General features: G+C 44.1%; 1 protein-coding gene across 1 annotated transcript in view; it reads right to left on the bottom strand.

The window, feature by feature from the left end:
- The window catches only part of ERGIC1 (endoplasmic reticulum-golgi intermediate compartment 1), a 59,906-nt gene that overhangs the window by 10,043 nt on the left and 27,154 nt on the right, over window positions 1–22,709 (bottom strand). The window contains exons 3-8 of the mRNA XM_056350385.1: window positions 20,997–21,069; window positions 10,736–10,830; window positions 9,970–10,094; window positions 7,363–7,467; window positions 3,785–3,845; window positions 2,510–2,610 (exon numbers count right to left, since the gene is read on the bottom strand). Coding sequence (XP_056206360.1) covers window positions 2,510–2,610; window positions 3,785–3,845; window positions 7,363–7,467; window positions 9,970–10,094; window positions 10,736–10,830; window positions 20,997–21,069 — 560 coding nt within the window. The remainder of the gene's footprint in view (window positions 1–2,509; window positions 2,611–3,784; window positions 3,846–7,362; window positions 7,468–9,969; window positions 10,095–10,735; window positions 10,831–20,996; window positions 21,070–22,709) is intronic.

The raw sequence follows: 22,709 nt of genomic DNA, 5'->3' as shown, positions 1-22,709 counted from the left end.
GTTACAGAAGTAAACAGAAAGGCTGTCATTGATTTCTCTAGCTTAGATCTGTTCTATTTAAATACAAGCAGTGTCTTAAGTAGTTGCAGGTAAAGTTTTTTGTACTGTCAGTATGTAAATCAGATACTAGGATATTCATCAAACAGAATTTAGTTTGCAAGAACCTGAAAATCCCTTCTCACCCCTGCACTCAGAATAGCAAGCAGCAGCTCCTGTCTGTAAGGCCCCCTTCGTACTGGGGCCAATAGTGTGAGCGCTTTGCCCACGCAGTATGAATCGAGCCACGTTTAAAAATCATGCTGAAAGTCAAAATGAAACTGTATACAGACAAACATTGGCAAAGGTTCAAAAAATATTCCAAGCTGGCTTGGGAGAGACAGCTTCACAGACTGCCAGTGATAATCTCCTTTAATCCATTTCTTTAATAACAGGTTACAGTGCAATCAACCAGCCACAGGACAACACCCCGACAAGACATACCGCAGTGTCAGTGTAGAACAGATACTAACCTCAACTTCGTATCAAAAGTCACATCTTTTTGAGCTAATATTTTGCCTGTACTCTCAGTGGAAATAGGTATCCATTTTCAAGGTTCAGGACATTTATCTTGGCAGACTGAAGAAAAATCAAAGAATAGCAAGCTGGGGACTCAGCAATCCCACGTGAGCCATCAGCACCGGCATGGCACACACTGCCTCTTTACCCAGCTGCTCTTCCCTTCCTTACCCCTGTGACATGCCTACCAACTCAGATGACCTCTTCTGTTTCAATTCTCCTTCACGCAGAGGCAAAGACAACCTCCAACATTTCAGAAAGATGAAGGAAGGACAAGCAATAGGTGACCCACGAGCATGATACAAAAAAGATAATTTTACCCTTTGTGAGCTCACAGGGAGCAAGTGATACAGCATCTATCTCCTTCATTAATGTCATATAAATCCCAAATTTCCCTGTATTTAGATTTTTCCCCATGGATGACAAGAGAAGCAGAATGCAGCTGAAGTCTCTAGTCATAGTATTTTCAGGGCTCTTACTGCAGAAGTTCTGCAGCACATCTTGGGACAGTGGTATCTGGGGAAGAGTGGAAACAGAGGGCCTAGGAGGTCAAAGGGGAGAGCAGACAGGCAGTCTGTACTTAAGACACTATTCGTCTTTCCATACTAGTCAATCTACGTCAGACTATTCCAATGGCTTCTGCTTTCTGTTTCCCACCAATGAGTATAGGAGTCAAGGACTAAAGCACAGATAAAGAGATTATTTTTTTTAAAGAGAAGAAATTGCAGAGGCAGCACTGTTTCTCTGCACTTCAGTTTTGATAGAACTGACCTCATTTTTTCCTTTTTCTCCCCTTTTCCCCACCAGCGATCCTGCCCTGATGAGTCAGTCTTGGCTGAACGCCCCAATTTACAACCATGCTCACAGAAGTGTCAAAAGCTCCTGCTGTCTGTTTTCCAAATTACTTTCAGAACTTGCGTCGCAAAGGTCTTATCAGAACAACAGTTGTGACATTAAGCAGAACAAATACATTGTAATCTGAACAGAGGGAGACATCCAAATCACTGGGACGCACTGTACAAGCAAGCCCAAAAGTCACTAGACAGGAATGTTAATCTGAGAACTAGGCCATGACAGTGCATGCCTGATTCTCAGTTATGGCAAACTAGCAGTAATTAGATATTATAAACAGATTCTGGACTTTCGTTTAGCACCTGAATGGCAAATCATTTTAAATTGAAAGAGACTTTTTACCTTAAAAAGTAAATAGGGTCTGGGTTTTTTGTTTGGTTGGGTTTTTTTTTGGGTTTTTTTTTTTTTTTTTTAAAGTTCAATACATTATATTATTAACATACAAGTATCTTCACAGTTATTATAACTTTATAATTCTTAAATTAATTTACAATAACTATCATAATCCACTACGAAGTAGGCACTTTGAAACGGTCAGCCAGTACATATTTGCTGCTGCAGGTTCAGTGGCTTAATATCCAAAAATCAACATTTGTAAAAAGCTAAAAACTCTGCTAACTTATTTTTCTGATACATCCATCATAATTGAGACTGTTTTATTAGTAAAACCACGTGTAAGTGCAGTTTTGTATGTTCAGCTGGACTGCAGTTTCCATGCAGACGGAGCCTGACACAAATCACAAAGAGTCCCCGCAGCATGTAAAATCCTTCCATACGACTTAGAGAAATGCAGATCAGTTAAACTGACGTATGAGAAAGTCAGGAGTAAGAATACCTTTCTCCAGAGTTAAAGCAGTACAACCACCTGCTCTGACAAACCCTCACAATCCCAACCCTGGTAAACACCAGCACCTGGAGCACCAGGAGCCCCACTCTGAAGAGCTTCAGTTCCTCCTTCTCCCAGCAGAGGCTACTGCTCACCTACAAACAAACGGACGTGGCTGCAGAGCAGAGGAGCAAGGAGGAGGAGGAACGATGAAGATCCTCCATGCATCCACTGGGCTGCAATGAGGAGCTTCTCTGAAACTACTCGCTGCTTTACCTTATTTGCTACAGTGTATTGGTACGAGTATCGCTGCTTGCCGCTCATGTCTTCATACACCGTCGGGACTATCTTCAATATGTAATCGTGAGATGCGAGAGCTGTGGTCAGGCAAGGAAAGTATATGTTAGCATTCAGAGAAAGGAATCACAGCCTACGCAACATTTCAAAGTAAATGCGCAAAATCAACTAAAATAAGTCAGCCACAGAAAACGTATCTCCTTCCTCCTTATCTCAGGTTTGGTGACAAAGTGACAACCCTACATTTACGTCCTTTGTACAAAACTTTGTAAGGCAGCTGGATGACACCAGAACCTGCCCACCATTCTAAGACTTTTATAGTGCCACAGCCCACAGAGAAGTCTGGGTCACTTGAACCTTCCTAACTGCTTGCAAGTGTAAATGATTCAGTCTTATCAGCACCACAAAAAGCTGTCCTGGTTTAATCAAGAACTAGCTCAAGTCAGAGCTGCAGCTCACTGAGCTTCTTTTGACAGAAAAAGCTGAGGCATCACAACCTGTGTACTCCTATTTCTTGTGCATCCATCTTTTTTTCTCTTCTTCCTTCTCCTACAACTGCTTAACAAATTCTTTTTTTCATTATTTAAATGGCTTGTACCATTTTTTGTGTCTGCTGAAACAGTTCTAAAACAGAATTCTAAACTATTTCTCTGCAGGATCCTTTAGCCAAGTGTAACACAATAACATTTGGCTCCTGGGAAAAAAACAAAAAAACCAAACCAAACCCCAATTGTCTAGCTTCAGGAACAGCCGTAGAAATTCTGTTCCAAGAAGCAGACAAGACTGATATCCTGCAGGACCCAAACACCTGATGGAGAAAAACTATGCTGAATTGTAGCACGCACTGGAAATTTCTTTTTACGTTGCTGGTCATAAAGGAGGGCAATGAAAACGTCTATCCTTCCAGCCACAGGGTAGAACTTAAGGTAAGAACTAAACTGCAGCACAACAAGAAGGAAAAGTTCTGGTGGTAGTGACAGCAGCAAAGGGAAGCTATAGGAATAGGGTGGGGATAAAAAGCTCAGTATTCTGAGGAGGTCATAATAGACCTGGAGACAATGTCCAGGCTGCAGAAGGGCTGCAAAGGACCTTCTCTATGGTACTGAGGAAAATGGGAATGTCAGTCAGCAGTGTTTGGATCATTTTGGGTAAAGAGACAAATTAAAGACCTCTGGATACTCTGGTGTTGCATGAATGGCCCTGTTTTCCCTCCTACAAAGAGTGGCTAAGACCTGTAATCACAAGAATACATACGATTCGAGCTGAGTTTGTCTGCTCCCTCCAAGGCATTGAATGCTCCATGAACGTTATGGACCTGGAAAGCAAAAAGGCATATGAAGAAACAATGCTCTGACTCTGCATTCTTGACCTTTGCTTCCCTAGCCTATCCTCCAACAAGGAGATCAGCCTGATTCAACCCTTCCAAAAACAAAGCCTCAACCCAGTAAAAAGATGACTTGAAATATCTTTCAGTGACCATCACTGTAGAGGTTGGTTCCAAGTAAAAAAAGTTGATTTCACAATGTCTTACAAGATGAAACTCCAAAACCACTCCAAAGCTAAAGGAATTGCAGCTGGAAGAGGCCAGTTGTGAAATTTCATTGTGAGATATTTCCTAAGAGCTTTACATAGTTAACTGTGAAATTAATTTATCAGGCTGAAAGGGAAATAAATAGGAGTCATATTCAGGTTACAACTCAAGAGTTCCCCTGTAAAGCTCATGCCGTAGCAGTTTGGCTTGTACAGCCTTAACTCATTAGCCCAGCTCGCACACCATGCACACTATGCCCTTGGAGATGGGAAGGACACATGCCAACACTGCCATCCATTCAGCTTTTCCTGCAGCTGGTCCCAGGCATGCAAGTATCCATAACAGGATTTCCATCCCATGCCTTCCACATACTATGATCTGGAGCCTGATGTCCACCAATAGAATAATCAATCTGTGAACTCTTCAGACAGGGAAAACCCCACAGCAACAGCTGTAGGTTAGAGGTTGCATCATCCACATCATGTACAGCAAGCTATACAGAAAGGAAAAATAACTCCACAACCCAGAAATTCCCGGTCTTAAGCCAGACAACAGGGAAGAAGAGTTCGGAAGAACTATTGGGTCATGGGTGTGACAGAGTTTCACCTCACCAACAGAGCAATGCAACCTCCTTCCCAGACCCTCGCAACAACTGGTACCACGCGGATGTATTTGTCTCATCCTAATGGCTGTTTCCCTATTCCCAATGCTATGGAGTGGATGATGGTTTGGAGGAAGCAGCAACTGAGCCCATTTATCTCCTGAGAAAAAAAATTATAGAGAGACAAAATCATCAGCAAGTTCAACTGGCAAGATGCTGGTAACAAGCACAGAGCAAAAGCAACAGCTGGACTTTCCACAGCACCTTTCAGTCGGCTAGCATTTGAAATGTTTTAAACAACAGCAACCATTTCTGAACTGCACGTGCAGACTGTACGCATTCTTTACTCACTGCAAAAAGCGCACAATGAAAGAGATGCCCCTGGACTGGGCTACATTATTATGTTCCATTCTTGATACAGCTGAGAAGTAAATCTCTTACAGAATATCTGGGCTAGAGACTTTAAGGTCCACTTTGAACACTCCAGCAGTAAATATTCAGAGGTTACTCAGCAAACAACTGTATCTGTCCTGCAAGGTACCGATATATTTGGACTTAAATTCCTGTCCTTGGCTCCCCAGCATCCACACATCTGTTCATACGTAAAAGTTGTCTGCTCTGCATCCCTCTTCATGATGAGTTTGCAAAGCTGTGAGTTACAGAGCTTCCACACAAAGCCACCAGACATCTCCACAACTGCCTGTTTCTGTGCCATCAGGTCCTTTAGTACACCTGCCTCTCTTCTCTTACAACGTGGATGGCATTTGTAACTCCCAGTCTGATGTTTTACCATGATTTTCCTTGTGGAACGTTCTGGACTCCCATTACAATACTCGCTGTCTGTAGATTGCTAATTAATCTCTGCCATACAAAGTGCACAGGTATGTTCCTTGGGGGAACGTACTTGTTCGTACCTTATTAAGTACCTGGAGAGACTTCAACAAGGAGTAAGCTTTTGGCTGCAGTACCAAAATTGTTTTGCAACAGAGAACTTCAACAAGCCTGTTTAGCCAGAGAGCAGGACCGTCCTGCACTACCAAGGCCAAATCCAGTACTTGCAGTAAGGGCACAGGACGCTAGCCAGCGGTTTAACCGTGCCAACACTTTATTCTTTCTGGAGAACACAGCATGTACCTTAGTGGATCATTCCGGCAGAGCTGGTAACAACCTACAAAGAACTAACTCCCAGCACATGACACAAGCGAATGAGAAGCTCCTCAGCCTCTTCAAGAAATATCAGCATATATTACATCAAAGCAGGTGGAGACAACCCAAAATATTCAAAGGTGTACCTACATAGATTTAAAGCTCTCCATACTCGCTGGCTCTCTGCACTGCTTGCTGAGTCTCGGTAGCACATGTTTAGCGAACATATCCTTCTTTAATTTGTGCTGTTGAACTCATGTTTGCCTACAGGATCAGCAGCACCTACATGCTCCGTTCTTGTGTATGGAAGATGATGATGAGTTATTTTGAACTTTGAAAATACTAATCATAACTTGTCCAAATCGGGAGCCAACTACATGTTTACTAGACAGGTTTCTCACCACCAGAACTGAAGATACTTGCTTCTTTGCCCCCAACAGTCCAGGCTTCTCATCTCATTCATGCTGATTTGCACTTCAGCTCCATTACTCAAAGACTCCACGATAAAACAATGGGAACGCTACCTTAGAGCGCTGATTTCCCACGCAAACTGCAGAACTCCCTATTAGCACTTACCTAATATTTTTCATAATCTCTGTGTGCTTTACAGACATTAAGCCAAGCTTATTTATATGCTAATACTCCAGCGTTCCCACACAAGATATTTCCTAAAAGAAGCCGGGAGCAGAATCAGAAGACTACAAAGCAACGCTTAGACTTGTTAGCATGAAAAAGGGTTTTGGAAGTGGGTGTACAAGAAGCAGACTAATGAGACGTCTGTGCTGAGGAAAGAAGATTACAGAGAGACTACGGGTAAGCAATGTTTAGGGTGAGACGCAAACTGGGTGTGCACATATATAACTCCCACCTATGATGCTAGCTCCTTGGAAGTAGGCTAGAGAAGTGCTGTAATCTGTCCTTATTGAGAAATCATGAATTATTACATAACTTGCAACACCTGGTGAAACTCTAACCACTGGGCAAGTGCACACACTCAGCTTCTTCCCAGCAGGGAACTGCCAGTTCTAAGTCTAACTTGTGTTTCATAGAACAAATTTGACTAATAGGTGTTTGCTATACAAGTACAGTGAAGTGAATTAAAAATAACTTGACTGGTGCCACGGTGAACACAGTAGTGAGCACACATCTTCCCTTAGCATACTCAGTGCTCCTCTGCAAAGGCAGTAAAAATTTGTTTCCTGCATTGATACTGAAAACAGTACTGCATAGGATTTTGCAAAGCCATGAATCTGTATTTCTACTCCCTGCAGGAAGATAGCCACAATCTTCCAAAAGCACTTTCAGATAAAAACTAAAATGACCGAATGCTGCTCCTTCCTGAAGTGGTGACATGTAAACAGTTTGCAAACTCTTCAGGACTGAGTGCACACTGCATGAACGCAAGGGATGGACTTGCTTACCCAGGCAGTTGTTTCTTATGCCCTCCCCGCACCATACGTGGTCCTTCCGTAAAACCGAAGTGTCTAGTATTAAAGTCACTCTCATTGCATTCATTCCCCTAAAGCCAGGGAATTTTCAGGGAAGAGAACTCACCTGTAACTTGTCCCCAAATGAAAGCTTGTGGATGACGTGAGTCATGTCGGGATTCTGAGGCTGCGCAGTGGCACTGTGTGTTGACACGTGAAAGTTACCAGGGACCTAAAATTAGTCAAGACAAGGAAGACAGGATTTCACATTTTATCCCTCAAGGCATTGCTCAGCTCTGTGATACGAAGTGGAAATACCAGGATCCATGCAGCCTGGCAGGCTGTATCCACTTAGCAGTGGACAACCTCTGGCACATCGGAGAAAGGCTCTGAAATACTTTCCTGCACTTGACCAACAGCCCTATACTGCACACAGAGGATCGCTTACATCCCGCAGCCCAAGAGTCTGGCACCCTCACATTGCCGCTGCTGCTGACTAGGAGGCGATGAGTGGATCACTCCCAACTTTAGGGATTCCTAACACTTAAGGCTATGTCTTTCATCCCTATTACCATAAGATTCGTGTCTCTGACAGGCAACAAACAGTTGCTTAATGTTTTACTCCCACATCTCACATTTGTAAATGGGCCCACTGCTGCAGAACAACCCAAGAAAGCTGTGGATACATTCTTGTTGTAGTACTGCTCACGAGTAAGCTTACATTTGAGAAGATTGTGTGTAAGTATGAGTTTTATATAAAAAAAGAAAAAACCCACTGAAAACAGTGAAGCTTCCCATACAAACTAAGCTAGGTCTTCAGCTGCTAGCCCTGGCAACAACCCTTCCACGTACAGCATTTTTCCATTCTTTATTTTTTAAATGTAGGGTAATACAAAGTTCTGAAAAATACAGATTTCACCTAAGGACTCAGTTCCAAGACAGAAAATAAGCACTGTTGTCATTCTGGTGGGATCACTCTGGCACGCATACACTTCTCAGGTCACTAGCTTTACTCCATGAAGTCTTTCCGCAGATTCAGCTCAATCACTCTTATGGAGGATGCAAGAATTTTCTCGTATTGAGAAAAGGTTGGAAAATTAAACAACACTGAGAAGCAATCTGACATGGCCTAAGACAAGAGTGGGAGGACAGTTATACAACTGGTGCCTGTTGTGCTCTCTGCAGAGACACCTCACCAGCAGGGCCACGGGAGGCCACATGCCGGTTCCATGTGCTTTCAGGAAAGCTAATTTAAATGACTTGAGGAACAGCAGTGCACCCCTGGGAACACTTTCAGGTGTGGACACAAGCTGTGTCATACACAAGCTCGGTAAACAGGGTGGCAGCGTCTGCAGTAAGTAGTACACACAATCATCTCACTGATATCTCGTCCTCCCTCGTCAGGTTTGAGAACAACACCCAAGTGTAACCCTTGGTCAAGTTTCAAAGCCTGGCTACGTCCCACTCCAAGCACTGGCTCATACAGAAGCCTGTACAATTCCTGCCAAGGGACTGCAGATGTCCATCATCCGTGAGAGGTTCAGGTTTTCAGAGCCAGAAGCCCTGGACCAGGTCCCCTTCTTCTGACAGCAATCCCAACCATATGAGGCAACGCAATTAGTGGCCCTTCACAGATTAAGCAGTGAGGGGAGCTCCTCGCTGCCACCTGCAGCAGCCCCCTTTTGAGTTGTTTTGGGGAGCAGAACACACCACATCTGGCAGAGAAACCCCCCAAGTATTTCAGCCCTGCGCTTTGGGAACTAACAGAACAAGAACTGCCTTTCAGGAAGCCCTTTCCCAGTTTTGTGGGCTATCAGCTGCCAGTAATCTTGGTGGCTTAGAGGCAAGGGAAGAAATGTCCTCTCTGTAAGTCCCTAATCCTCTCCACGCCACAGAATCAGTAAGAGGTTCTGCCTGTTATTTTTAGATGCGATTTAACATGACCTGGGAGGAAAAGAAGGAAGTAGGATTTTGTAGCCTGTGGTACATGAGGAGGCATGAATAAAGGGTGTGCCCTTCTGAGGACATCAGTGGGCCCCACCACTGCCTCCCCCACCCCAGCTAGTCATCTCCAGCATTACATAGCAAGATTATTCAATTCTGAACACACCCATCCCAGAGAGGAGCCTCCTCCAGGCCTGGATTTTCATTCTTTGAGACAGAAGCAGAGCATCCCGACAAAGCATGCGCAGAGGCCGCACGCATGGATTCCAAACATCTCAGCATGGAGCCGCTTCTGTTATGCTGGCACCCTCTAGTTGGGAACATTCCTGTCATTCTGCAGCTCTCGAAACAAAAGAGCACTTGGAAAGAGACATTGCCAAAGACCTCTACACAGTGAGTCACGTTTTGGAGGTGCAAAAGTCATGACGAGTAAACATAGAAGGCATTCGGCATTTGTAGGTAATTCATACATCCCCCTAAACATTAGACTGCTGCACCGAGAGAGACAGCAGTGGCCGCAACGCAGAGCTGCTCTCTGCTGTTAAGCAATGCTGCCTCAATTACCTGTTTCGGAGGACGAAGAGAAAGCCTGATCTAACACATTCTGTGCGGGCCTAACTACGCCGCCTCCTCTCTCTGCACTGTTCTGCAGCACTGAAGGACTGAACTTACCACTGATGAGGGACACAAACATACACTCTACAGGAGAGAGACTGACACACAGATTTTCATAAGCGTTTTACAAATGGGTCTTGCTAGCATTTCCTCACCCACTGTCATTCCTACTCACCTTGTTGATGCTGAAATGGCCCTCAAACCTGCAGCCATCCCCATTATTGAGAGGTATCTTCATCGAGTTGTCAATATGACCCACTTCATGCCTTCCCATTTCATCTTGGATGTCTAGTCCAACTACTGCATGGGTGGGAGGGGAGGAGACAAAAAAAAATCCAATCAAAAGAAATAACAGGAAGGCTGCATAGGAAAAGCATGCACTGCTTTTACTGGGAAAAAATCCACATCTTTTTTCCTGACATTTGACTGAACTGTGCTAGTAACATCATTTGTCAAATATTGTTATACCATCTCTCGTAGCCAAACTTCTCAGACTGTATATTTGACACAAATATACCTCCCTTATTTTTCCAGCTGACTGCAATCTCAACTATATAAATAGAAAAAGTTCAGGCAGATAAAGCAGGTGATTTGCAAAAAGCCAACAAATTGCTGATGCATTCAGAGTCACAAATGAAACTTGGAAGGTTTCTTGCTCCCAGACACAGAAAGGTTGCTATGAAAAAAGGAAATAAGATTTAGAAAGAAGCCAGTGACAAAGTTAGTCAGCCACTAAGAAGAGCTGCAGAGCGAGCACAGCGTCCAAGAAAACAGGTGTCCTGGCCTGAAAAAGAAAGCAATGTGGCATTGGCAAAGGCCGCAGCAGCTACTTTGTCTCCATCAACCTTGTTACAGAAGAAGGGCCACTGTACCAGTTTGGGACTGTTTCAAGTATTACTTAAAATACAAATAAAAACCGTTAAGTGAAAAGGGGTACTCACATTCACAATGCAGGTTTGGCAAACTGATGTTCAGATTCACTTCTATTTTACCTCCACTGTCTTTGTCTGGGTCATCCACGTAGAGCTCATTAACTCTGGAGGAGAGAAAACACAGGTGGGTTCAGGCACCTAGCTACCTTCCACAGGGAAAAAACCAAATAGCATGGGAAGGGAAAAAAAGGAGACTTTGAAGCAGGGGGTTTGACTGTGTGACAGCTGCAACAGAGAGAGACAGAGAGTGAGAGCAGAAAAAGCTCTCCACAACTGCACAGGGGCAAATCACAATTTAATTTTACTTCTTGCATGGCAAGTGCTGGAGGCTTTAAACATGTCCCTTGCAGCAGCAGCAAACAAAACTTCTGGTCCGATTTATGCTTCTTGCCCTCTCCCCTAACCTGAGTTTCCAGAGCTGATACAAAACAAGAACCTGATGTTGATGAGGCAGCAGGCTAGTGTGCTAGCCCTCTGCATACCTAGTCTGCTACTCCTTTTAGGAAAGAGGGAAGCATGGGCTTTTCGATTTGTTTCACAAATAATTTTAGAGAAAGCCCGCTCTCAACTATCCCACAGGAAAGGCTATTTGTGTACCTAACTGCCTTTTGTTATTGCCACCCAGCAGACAGAGCAGCAGCAAAAGAAGGCAGCATGGCATAGTTGTATCTCTCTTCTTATTATCTCATTTCAATCTATGAACGGTAACTGAAAGCAATGACTAAAATTGAGGAGAAGAGGATTTGAGCCAGGAACAGATGGGAAGAAACATCCTGGACAGCAGGACTCAACACACTATGCAACAGTCTCCCAGAGAGTAATGTTGTTTCATAGCACCCACAGTGCTGGCACATATTTCACAGAAGACAAAATACACATATAGAGCGAAAGAAATACAAGAGTATAAATATTTATTGTCAGCACATACAATCCATCTGACATGTAAAAAATAAACCAAAAAAATCCAACACAAGCACAGCTGAATGAGCTGAATGGTCCTAGAGAATCCACTCCAGGGAAAGTCACCATGCCGAACTGAGAAGACTGTGAGATTCCCTGACAGCTCTTTCTCCCTCAAAGCCCAACACTGTTTTCAGCCTCATAAAATACGAAGAATTGACAATTTATCTTCCAGTCAGACAGATTATAAAGCTATGGGAACTTATGTTCAGGCAAGCTACATAAAGTAAACTACCTTTGCTACTAGAGTGCTATGTATTATTTTTATTTAATGCTCAAAGTGCATGAAACCCTTTGACAAGCCCTTGCAGAAGAGTCTATATGCTAATAGACAAACCAGACTAAGGGCAGCTACAAGACAGATTCAAAGTGATTTTGCTCTGGTGATACATCTCTGCACCATAATGAACTGTTTGCCCCGTGGATCGAGAAGAAACAAGCCTTCACACTGAGAAACACACAGCTGCCAATTTTTTTAGAGGTAATTACTCACAGGTCAGTGGGGTTTACAGACACTCATTTAAAACCAGCACAGCATTTGTTTTCAGCTTCACAGCCCTACCTTTCTCTGGTTTTAATTGGCTTGACAAGTTGCTTGCAATCATTACTCAACGTATTTTTCAAGTGATTAATAAAAATGACACAGAGGGAGGGGAAAGATTGCTCATCAGTGACCTAGTTAGAAGCTTCTTGGCTGAGCCCTCTTCTCCCTGGTGGAATGTATTAAATCTTCTATGTGTTTATTACTGGCAGATTGGGTAGCAATTGGGATTAAGTCATATGGCCAAGTATGGTTGTGAGGAGCAGCTCCAGCCAGGACAGGCATTAATCCCCCAAAGCCATGCGCCTTTCTGTGCTCCCCAAATCCTCCCATCAAGATCCCAGTTGGCAGCAGACCTGTTTCGTAACAGCACCTGGCTTCTTCCCAGCTCTCTGCCGTCTGAGATGTGGGCCATGCCCAGCCAGTGCCGCCAGCAACTTGGCGTTACTGGCAAAAAGGAGCATTCATGCCAGGGCTGACAGAGAAGCGGGTCAGGTTCAGCAGCTCAGCTGAACATCCCAGCTCCTTGGAGGAAAGCTCTAGGAACGTCAATATTTGTATTTGCTGATTTCCAGTTCCAAACCTGTCAGAAAACACGCGGTCAGGTGCAGTCTGTCAGCAAAGGCACACAAGCGAGCGAGCAGTGGGTGCCGGCAGGAGTTACGGGATGAACCACGCAGAGGGAGCCTACGGAAGCTCTTATGTAGGAAGGCAAGCAGTGAGGTCACCCGGCTGCAGACTGGATCACTGAGGCAAAGAGAAGTAGGCCAGTTTGTCACGTCACACAGCCCATTAGCTGCAGATAAAGGAAACTGGTTTCCTGTCCTGCACTCCAGTCACTGGACCAACGGTTCCCAACTTGTCCCTTGTGCAAGGCTCACAGCCATTTCCTCCTCCTCCTCTTTACCTACTAGCCCCCTGCCCCTCTCCCACCCACGTTCCTGATTTCATAACCCCATCTATCACTCCTTAGACATCTGACAGCTTGTGATAGTTCGTCTTCCCTTCCCCTCCCTCGGCCCTGCAGCGCTGCCGTTCATGGAGCATGCTGCCTGCTGAACCCACTGCTCCCATCTGGCTCCGGCCGCACCAGCTCTTGCGGGGGGCCCAAGCCCACAAACCCAGCAAGGTTTCTCACCAGCGGCTCCAAAGAGCACCCTTCACGCTGACCTGCTCTGTTATTGAGGTTCCCTCTCACTATGGGGAACCAAGGGCACAATGACAGCACACCACAGGCTACACTCGCTGGGGCAAACCGCAGGAGATACATCATCGTTTTCAACAAACTGGGAATATCACTCCCAAAATACGTTCTGGAAACCTCACAGGTAAAGCAAACGGCCGGGGTCAAGGCTAGTCCCTGTGAAGCAGAGCCACCTAAGTCTGGACGGGGCTGGCAGGGAACCGGCACTTACACCTCCCTTGCTGTCCTTCTCCCCAGGGCCAAGCAGCTAAATTCCACACAGCCTTCCTATTATTGAATTGGACAATTCTGGGATGTTGGGAAAAGCACTAGTTACCACCTCTAGTAACTCTCCCTGAAGGGATAACGTCTCCAGTGGAAGAATGAAGTTGGTTCTAATTTATAGCTGTCCCTCCTGGAACATAAAGTGTCCCAGGAGTAACAGAGCTTAACAATGAATCCAGGACGGCCACAAGGCAAATAAAACCCGAGGTCAGACAGAAGGACACTGTAAACACAGCTGCTGCTTTGGCTGTTTAGAGGCAGCGTACAGCGTCGTATCGCAGCTCCAAAGATGACGCATACCTTCTCCGAAGACCCTAACCACACAGGAGCTGGTATTTCACCAGTTGTCGTTAAGGACTATGTGAGTAAAAGCAGCACAATAAAGCAGGGGTGAGGTGCAGAGCTAGGAAAGTACAATGAGGGCAACAGGACGGGGGGAGGTGGCCCTCTCCCCCCCCAGGGCCTCCCACCACTGATTCAAGGAAAGGGAGGAAAGCTGCTCCACGCAGCAGGAGCCATGATCCACACAGAAAGAATCTGCTTCACTTCTAGAAAGAACCATTTCTAAATACCTCACATTCCTGAGTGGTGCTGCTGGGCTTCTTGATTGCTTATCCCCTTTGCTGACAAACTTGCAGCATTACACAGAAAATGTTGGAAGCACTCTAGCTAAGATCGCAGATCATGCAAATGGCACGCCGAGACAGAATGAAAAGGAGAAACACCAGCAAGAGATCTCAGCATTTCTTTAAGATTTTATCCAAAGAAAGCCAGACCCATCCCTCATGCTTTAGCACTAGATTTACGACACAGCAGCTTTGTTTCCCCAGAAACAAAACTTCCTCAGTAACTTACTTCCTGGTCACTACTAACCAGCAGCCCTGGCCACTAACATTAGACACTTCAGCACTTCAACAGCTGAAGAGCTTGTGGCCCTTGGAATACAAGAGGAGACACACTGCATCGACCTTTCAGAGCTCCACATGCTTCCTGGGTGCTCTCTAAACACATCTTCCTTGTCCTTTATCATCTTCATCCTAGCCTCTGTTTCAAGTTTTAGCCTTTTTTCCCCTCCTCTTTCACAGCAAACAACAAGGCACCCTCCCTCCCCAGCCATCAGCCATATAGAAAATACAGCCATTTACTCCAGGAAGCTGCATTTTACCTTGTCCTCCAACTCTCAGAAATCCTCCCTGGTCCCCAGGACCCTAAGCCTAAGAGAGAAAATAATTATTCTTTCTTGAGGGAGCTCAAAGCTTCTCAAAAGACTTTCTCAGGCAAACTCTCTTGGCTTCACTTGCCATTTCAGCTCTAATCAACCACCTTCCAGAAACAACCATCCAAAGCTAAGATTCCTGTACTACCATCTTTTCAGTTGTGCCAGACCGGAGAAGATCCAACATAAGACAAACAACCCATCTTCTTCTCAATCTGTGCAAGGAAACAACAACCTGCTGGTCAGCAAATTCGCTACTGTGTAATAAATTGTGCACATGTCTATTGCTCTGCCATTTGTAATCTTACTTCTACGTCCTGATCTCAACCAGTTCTTCACTGAGAAGGTCTTTGTCCCAGATTAGGTCTTAGCTCAGCTGTGAAGCACAGAAAATGCACTGTCCTACACAGGAAGGAATTACAGTTCTCCAGGAGGTAGGAAGGAGAAGGGTTCGAAAGACGTCAATGTAGATTTGAGTCAGAAATTGCAAATGACATCACAACACGACCTTCCACTTCCTGCTAACCCACACATGTGCATTAGGACAAACGGCATAACAGCACTTCACAAATATATAACACCTTTTATTAAGTAATCTCCAAGTTACTACGCAAACACTAATTAAGCTTCTTAGCACCCCTGAGAGGTAGGCAGCTACGTATTACATCCTTCTACAGAAAGGTCTCAAGGTTAGTCCATGGCAAGAAGAGGATTACAACTCCGCACCACTCTGACTGCTAGGCTGTATCCCCTGTGCTGGTCTAGTTTGCTCCAGCATTTCATCTGCCTCAACGGGATCAGTTGCTGGAGTTGGAGTTTTATCTCCAGTTTAGCATCAGAAGGTATCAGTGGTAGCACTGTGCTCCGGGTGCAGACGGCTTATGCTCCGAGCTTACAGTTTCCAGCAGAAACTCTTGCTGCACCAGGATCACGCTCTGCTGCTTAGAGCAGGTGCAGCTTGACCCAGCAGGTTGTTAGCAGAGATTTTCATGGGCCAAGAGCCACAAGACACATTCCACATACCTTGGAGAAGAGCTAAGGGACGAAAACCCTCTGAAGGCAGGTAACAATTCTGCTTCACTGCAGGATCAGGCTTGGGCATACAAATGAATCCAGTGTGAACAAGCAACGCTGGTCTCCGAAGCTCCTAGTGTTTTGCTTCCTTCCACATTGGGGGTACCTGGCAGCCTGCACGAACAGTCAAGTTGTGCTGCACGTGATGTGGCCCCGGCAGAGGAGCTGCGCTGTGTGATATTCATAGACTGGGCAAGGTATTTTTCAAAATGACTAAAGCTAGCAGGTGTCTCCAGTGAATGATCCGGTCACCTTAAATGAACATTTATTTGGACATTGCTCATGATTTACAATTTAATACAAAGACAGTGTGTTTATTACTGCTTCAGTAATTAATTGCCTTGCAGGGGGGCACAGCCTTCCAAGTGGCAAAGTTGTAACTTCAGACTGCTCTTTCTTTGCCTGTTACTATATTTAAAAAAAACCCAAACAACAAACCAAAAAACCCACTGCCAGAAGCTGTGTGCTGCTTTCTGCCGCATGCTTTGGCAGAGGAGTTATTGTTGAGCAGCTACACTCATACCACAAGTACCCCATTCACACCCTTCTGCCCCTTCCCCTGGCTGCCAAAGTGAGGCAGACTAGATCAGTTAATTACATCTTTCCTCCTTAATGATGGAATACTTGGAAAACTCTTATTGATTCTACAGAATATAATTCATGACCTAATTATAGTGATAAACCTGCAAGATTATCATCTTGCCAGCTATTAACTTCTAGCACTGATCTGAGTTAATTAGAAAAGATAGGTGATTTCTACACTCTTGACTTGCAACATAACAGCACGATGAATGAGGAAGGCTGCTAAAAGTATGCCAGGCAATTTCTAGCCCTGAATCTACTCTCAACTCTCAACCTACTACTGATCCTGCCCAGGAAATACCAAACAGATTTAGCACTTCAGCTTAACTTCTTCAGCTATCTGAGTCGTTTGCTCAGTGGGACAACCGTGCTTGATACTGACAAATTTTGCAGAGGTTCAAATGTGTAGCATGAACCTCCTTTTTTTAATCCATCTTTTACAGAATTAAGGAGGCCAATCTAGGTTCTTGTTTTGGACTAAGTCTTCAGTCAGTCTCAGTTTGGACAGAACATAAAACCAAATGAACAAAAACTAATCAAGAAGCTCCTTGATTTCGAGTCAAAGTCATCCTCCCTTCAACTGCAATGACTGGTTGTGGCTGAGCAAAGAAGGAAAAACCTCTTCCCCCACCAGCCCTTCATTCTGCTTTTCCTGGAAAGAATGCAGCCCCACCTAAGAACCAGGCTTTGATTTCCTTCATGGCTGCTCAGCAGACAGCCTGTTAGGGTCACACAATAAATCAAGATGAGAAACTAGGAGTTTTCTACCCTACTCAGGCTCTACGCAGGAAGCCAGTCAGCAGCAAAATAGGAGATGCATTTGCAGCGCGTTACCTATGGCACATGAACTTCCTGCATGTCTGCTGTAATGTGCGCACGTCTTAGTTTGGCTTCCTAAACTGAAGTAAGATCCCCTGCACAGACGCAATCTTCACGCTCATTAGAAATGCCCACACGAGTTATGACATACCTACTGTGATGCACGCTGCCTTCCCCACATAGGTAATCTCTTTGGTTTTAGTGTTATGACTGTTATCCTCAAGATGAGGGCGTAATTTCTTGGCTTTCTGCCACCCAGACAAGTCTTTAGCAGTTGAGATTATAAACGCTAAAACAATGGGCTGGTCAAGGAAAAACTGCTTTGAAGTTGGGCAACACTGACCGTACTGAGATTTCTAGTAATACCAGGAATTTCAGTTGCTACAGCCATACGAACGTAGAAGAAAGTCCAACAGTGGGTAGAAGCGAACAAGTATTCGGGGTTAGCGTGGTGCGCAGCAGACCTTATTTTCTCACATTGCAACATGAGTTCCACAAACCACACCAACCTCTAACTTTAGAGACAGATACCAAAGAACCCTCCTGCTGGTGAGCCAGACAGTTAATCCTGTGGGTACCACTGCTGTTGAGGTTGCTGCTGACTTGCCCTGCAGCAGGCTGTCAGTGCACACACACCATGCACAATTACTTGGCTTAATGGGGCTATGAGGTAAGTATGAGTCCACATCAGCAAACCTGGTACGTCTCTGATGTGAGGCACCAGGCCAAGTGCTCTCGATTTCACCTTGCCATCAAAAATGTGCAGCTATCCCCACGCAATCCAGCTCTGTCAAGCGCATGACTGCTTTAAAGGAAACCTGACGCAAGAGGAGAAAGACTGATGCAGTCTCATAGTACAGCCGGCACTGGCAAAGCAGGAAAGCTCACCCCATGTAAGTGCATGCTAATTAATCATTCAGATCCTGGCTGACACTAGGAAACTTCAAGCTGGGAGAGATATCTGTTGTAGGAGACTTAATACAAAAGAAACTCTAAGCTTGCAATAAAAGTTGATAGGAATTGAACAGTTTGCACATAAGGAATCTTCCGTATCTTCAAAAGTATTTGATTCATGGGCAAACAAGGCTCAAAGTATCTCTGTAAGGTACCGTCTCCCCTGTTATTTGCTACCACCCAGTGAACCGGTGGCACAGAGTTCTCACACTGTTTGTTCCAGACCACGCAGAGCTCCACACTTCTGCACCCTTATCCCAAATGATGAGGCTATATACTGCCTTGCAACACATCGCTACTAACACACAACTGAAAAGGAAGCACAAGAGGTTCACAACATCTTTAAACACCTTTAAGGTGTTCCCAGAAGAGAAAACAATGAGTAAGAAATGGAAAAAAGAAAAGTTTACTTCCACTTTAAAAGTTGCTGAACTGGGAAGCACTTTGTTATGTGACTTTCTAAAATATTTCCACTATTACAGGGGAGCCTGTTCACCAAAGCTGTGGGTGACCTGTTCCCAGCCACAGAGGTTTTGATGACCTATAACTCATCAGAAGGAGGTTTTCGTATTCTGCAAGCTATTGTGTTGGATGGTCCATGACAAATCAGTTTCCTGCATTCGTCTCAGTCTCTTCCACGACATCCTCTCTAAAATTTTACGGCTTTACCGCTTACAAACCCAGTTCCTGCTAGGAGAAGGCAGTTTACCATCTCTCTGACGTTTTAATGAGAAACTTGTCAGCTGAGCATGCAGGAGCTTATAGCACTTCTAATATCTTTGCGGAAAATGCATCATCCTGTTAAGAAAAAAGCATGAAGAGGCCTCAGAGGATCATACAATTTTGCTATTCAAAAAGAAATCTCTAGTCGGGAAACTACCACTACATAAAGGCATGTGCACTCAAATAACTGGATCAAAATCAGGTAACTATTACTAATTCTTCTGGTAGAGCATTAACTAAACAAAAAAGAAAACCAGATGAGAGAATGAGATCTAAGAGGACAGCAAAAAAAAGTACTATTTTACCTGAAGCAATTTATCTAGCTTTTCTCTGTTTTTTAAAACAAGAAAACCCAAGAAAACTCAGCTCCTGAGAGAAGTGGGTTGATAAGGCGGCCCTAGTATTTTACAAATAAATGCATGGAACTGAATTCAAAGAGACGGCAAAGATAACATCTCTGAAGTAAATGTGCAATGGGCATAAAAAAAAATCAGCTAGAGCTAGATTACACTACTGGCTTAAGGTTAAACATTACCCAAGGTTAAAATTATTATTGAAATCATATTGCTGACCCAAGTCAGAGCTGCTCAAAAACAATGAAAAAGCGACATGGTTATCAGAAGCCACGTAAAGCATGGTCAATCTAAATACAGCACAATAAGCCCAACGTATTTCAAAGCCCAACTTCTTCGCTCAGCAGTGACATCTGTTACTATCTAGACCGTCATGTAAGTCTGACAGAAGTTCCACCCTTCCTAACTATCCAGGAACTGTGCATCACAGTCTAGTGAGCTCATGGACACATCAGTAGGATGATGGAGGATATTTCCTAGAACCTAAACCAAAGGTACCCATGTTAATGGTTACTAAGAAAAGTTTCTTTCAAGGGAGGAGCAGCATGAGAAGAGGGAGAAAAAGTAGTGTGATTAACTAAAATACTTGTTCCATGAACAATTTTTAAAAGCAGAAATTATTTCCATTTTGCTCAAAGCAAGGTCTCACAGAGGCTACCTGGGACAATTTGTCTTCAGGCACAAAACCCGTCAACTAAGTTTCCAAGTCAGGCTCATCAGGTGAAAAGAAAGAAGATAAATCTCATACATGAGCAAAGCTATCTGCATGTATCAGAGATACAGCTCTGACATTAAAAAAAAAAAAGATATTATTAGCATTAAACTAATAATCATTCATATTTTATGCAATTCATTTTTCCAAAAAGCATCTCCAAAAACATCCAACGAAGACTGGCAGAACGTGATACCCATTTTATCCACAGGGAAGCAAGGGGAAAAGAGAACGTCTTCTCAGAGATCCCACCATGTCTGCGATGGGACCGCACAGTCTCAAGAGCACAGACCATGTGGATTCATCCAGTAGGCACCACACATTTAAACATACGGTGTCACTGATGAAAAACATGCTACTTTTTGAGAATCACTTTGAATCAAACAGAGGAAAGTGCCTATTCAGGAGGAGAGGGGAAGCAAATCTCAGATGAGGGCAAGAAAACAACAGCCTAAGGAGGAAGAAGGAAACTGCAACTGACTGGAATTCATCATCTTAGCATTCACACTGCCTTACACCTGATCACCAGAGAACTGAAAAGGGTCAGAAGCTTTTGATCCGCAGTCACATGAAAAATATCCACTCTGCTCAACATGTATGCAGCTAATAAAGGATCAAGCAGGTCTGCAACAGTTTTCTCCATCAGAATTATTTTAGAACCAAGGTGTTCCCCAGCATACTCTAGTAAATTAAAAAGCTGAATGAATGACTGAGAATTCAGACTCAAGCAAAAGGAATACAAAAACCATTAGACAACTAACGGACCTAGTGATATTACAGGCATATTTTTCCAAGATAACAGAGTGAAGCTGTAAAGAATCATATATGCACATACATTCAAACAAAGGAAAACATGATTTTTACTTACATTTCAGTGGCTATGAATCCGGTGAGCTCAGACAGGAAGAGAAACAGTATGAAGAGACAGCAGCAGACAGAGACTGGCAAAGAGGCAAGAAGAGGAAAAGGTTAGTTTCATATCTCTAACAAAGGCAAAAACTGTTTTCACCCAGGCATATTGTTCCCCCCCATGGATACACCACCCAGACACACTTAAGAACTAATTTAGAGACGCAAATGAGGCCATCAGAGCCGTAACCTTCAATGGCATGCTAATACCCAACATCCTGCTGGGTATCTTAATTCTTGGTCCACCTCTTCCACACTGATTTCTAGCTCGCTATGGTTCTACCAGCACACAGCCTTGGTCTGCCAGCTCTCCCAGCTTCTTCACAAAGCTGCTTGACGATATATTACATCTTTGGAGCCCTTGCTCCAAATAGAGTTTTATTACTAGTAAAACCTCGAGAAAAGAAAAAGATCAGCACTTCCTTGCTTCAAAAGCATACGGTCAGCTACAGTGGTTTGTGGATTAGGAGACACTTTGGTTCTTTATCAAATTGTAAGGCTACATCTAAGTCATCCCACAGCCTGTACTACCCACTAGATAGAGCTGGTACAGCAGAGACATGGCAATAATGGACTAGTCTAGCCAATGCCTGATACTTCTCTAATTTCTCCATTTGGCCATACATTGATTCTTCAGAGAGGGAAAATTCCCAGCGAAGGAATTGCAAAGTATCTGGACAAATCCCATATCTTTTCTAAGAATGCCAACCTAGAGTTAAAAGAAGGGAACCCAAAGTAACTGGCACATTACTGGTTATTCTTCATCAGGAAACTATTCAAAACATCGTACAGTGACATTCAGACAGCAGTGACAGAGTCATTGACCCACAAAGGAGGGGCTGGAAGGACACCTGTAAATCCTATTGAACAGGGATGACTGGAGGAGACAAGGATGTGCCAACTCAAGGAGACAGGGCTGCAATGTGTATCTGTATGAAATAAAATACCCAAGTTCACCATGAATCACTATACATAAGAGTAAACCAGGAAATGGCATGCTACTCCAGGGCTGTGACAACAGTACCATCTGGCTCACCCCTCAAGCCCAGCAGAGCTGCAATGACCAAGCACTCTTTGGAAATGACCACTTTACCATAGCCACTAATTAGGATTGAGAAATAACACAAGAAAAACTCTGTTCCTCAGCTTTATTCCACATGACCTATACAGTCTGAATGCCCGTTCCTTTGGGAAGCTCAAGCAATAACGGGCTGGGAAGCAATTTTATCATACAATTGCGTCTGTCCCAACTCCCTTGGTAGAGAATGTGAGAGGCAAGGGAAGGAAAGAGGAGGTACTTAAGGCAAATACCGAGACAGACCCTTGTGCGACCTAAAGCCTTGTGCCCCATTCTTCAGATTAGTCAGTTTATAGTTCTGAGGAAAGAGAAATGCATTGCTTCCCCTTCCTCATCAGAGTAATTTCAAGGGTGGATTAATGTACTGACCCTCTGAAAAGTGCAAGGGTTTAAAAGAGATGCCAAAAAAATCCATTAGCTAGGATGAAGAAAGAGAGAAAAGGAAAAACAAAGTCAAAGACCAGCAGGAAAATGAGGGGATATTAATTTCTAAAGAGAAAACTCCGTCGGTTACACAGTTGCTTCCAAGTCTTAACTGTCAAGACAGAGAAGAGCAATACTGCTGTAACCCAGCTAAACCATCGGCATGGTGCA

The sequence above is a fragment of the Falco biarmicus genome, chromosome 8, assembly GCF_023638135.1.
Source record: "Falco biarmicus isolate bFalBia1 chromosome 8, bFalBia1.pri, whole genome shotgun sequence".
Lineage (NCBI taxonomy): Eukaryota > Metazoa > Chordata > Aves > Falconiformes > Falconidae > Falco > Falco biarmicus.
This window is presented reverse-complemented; position numbering and strand designations above follow the sequence as displayed.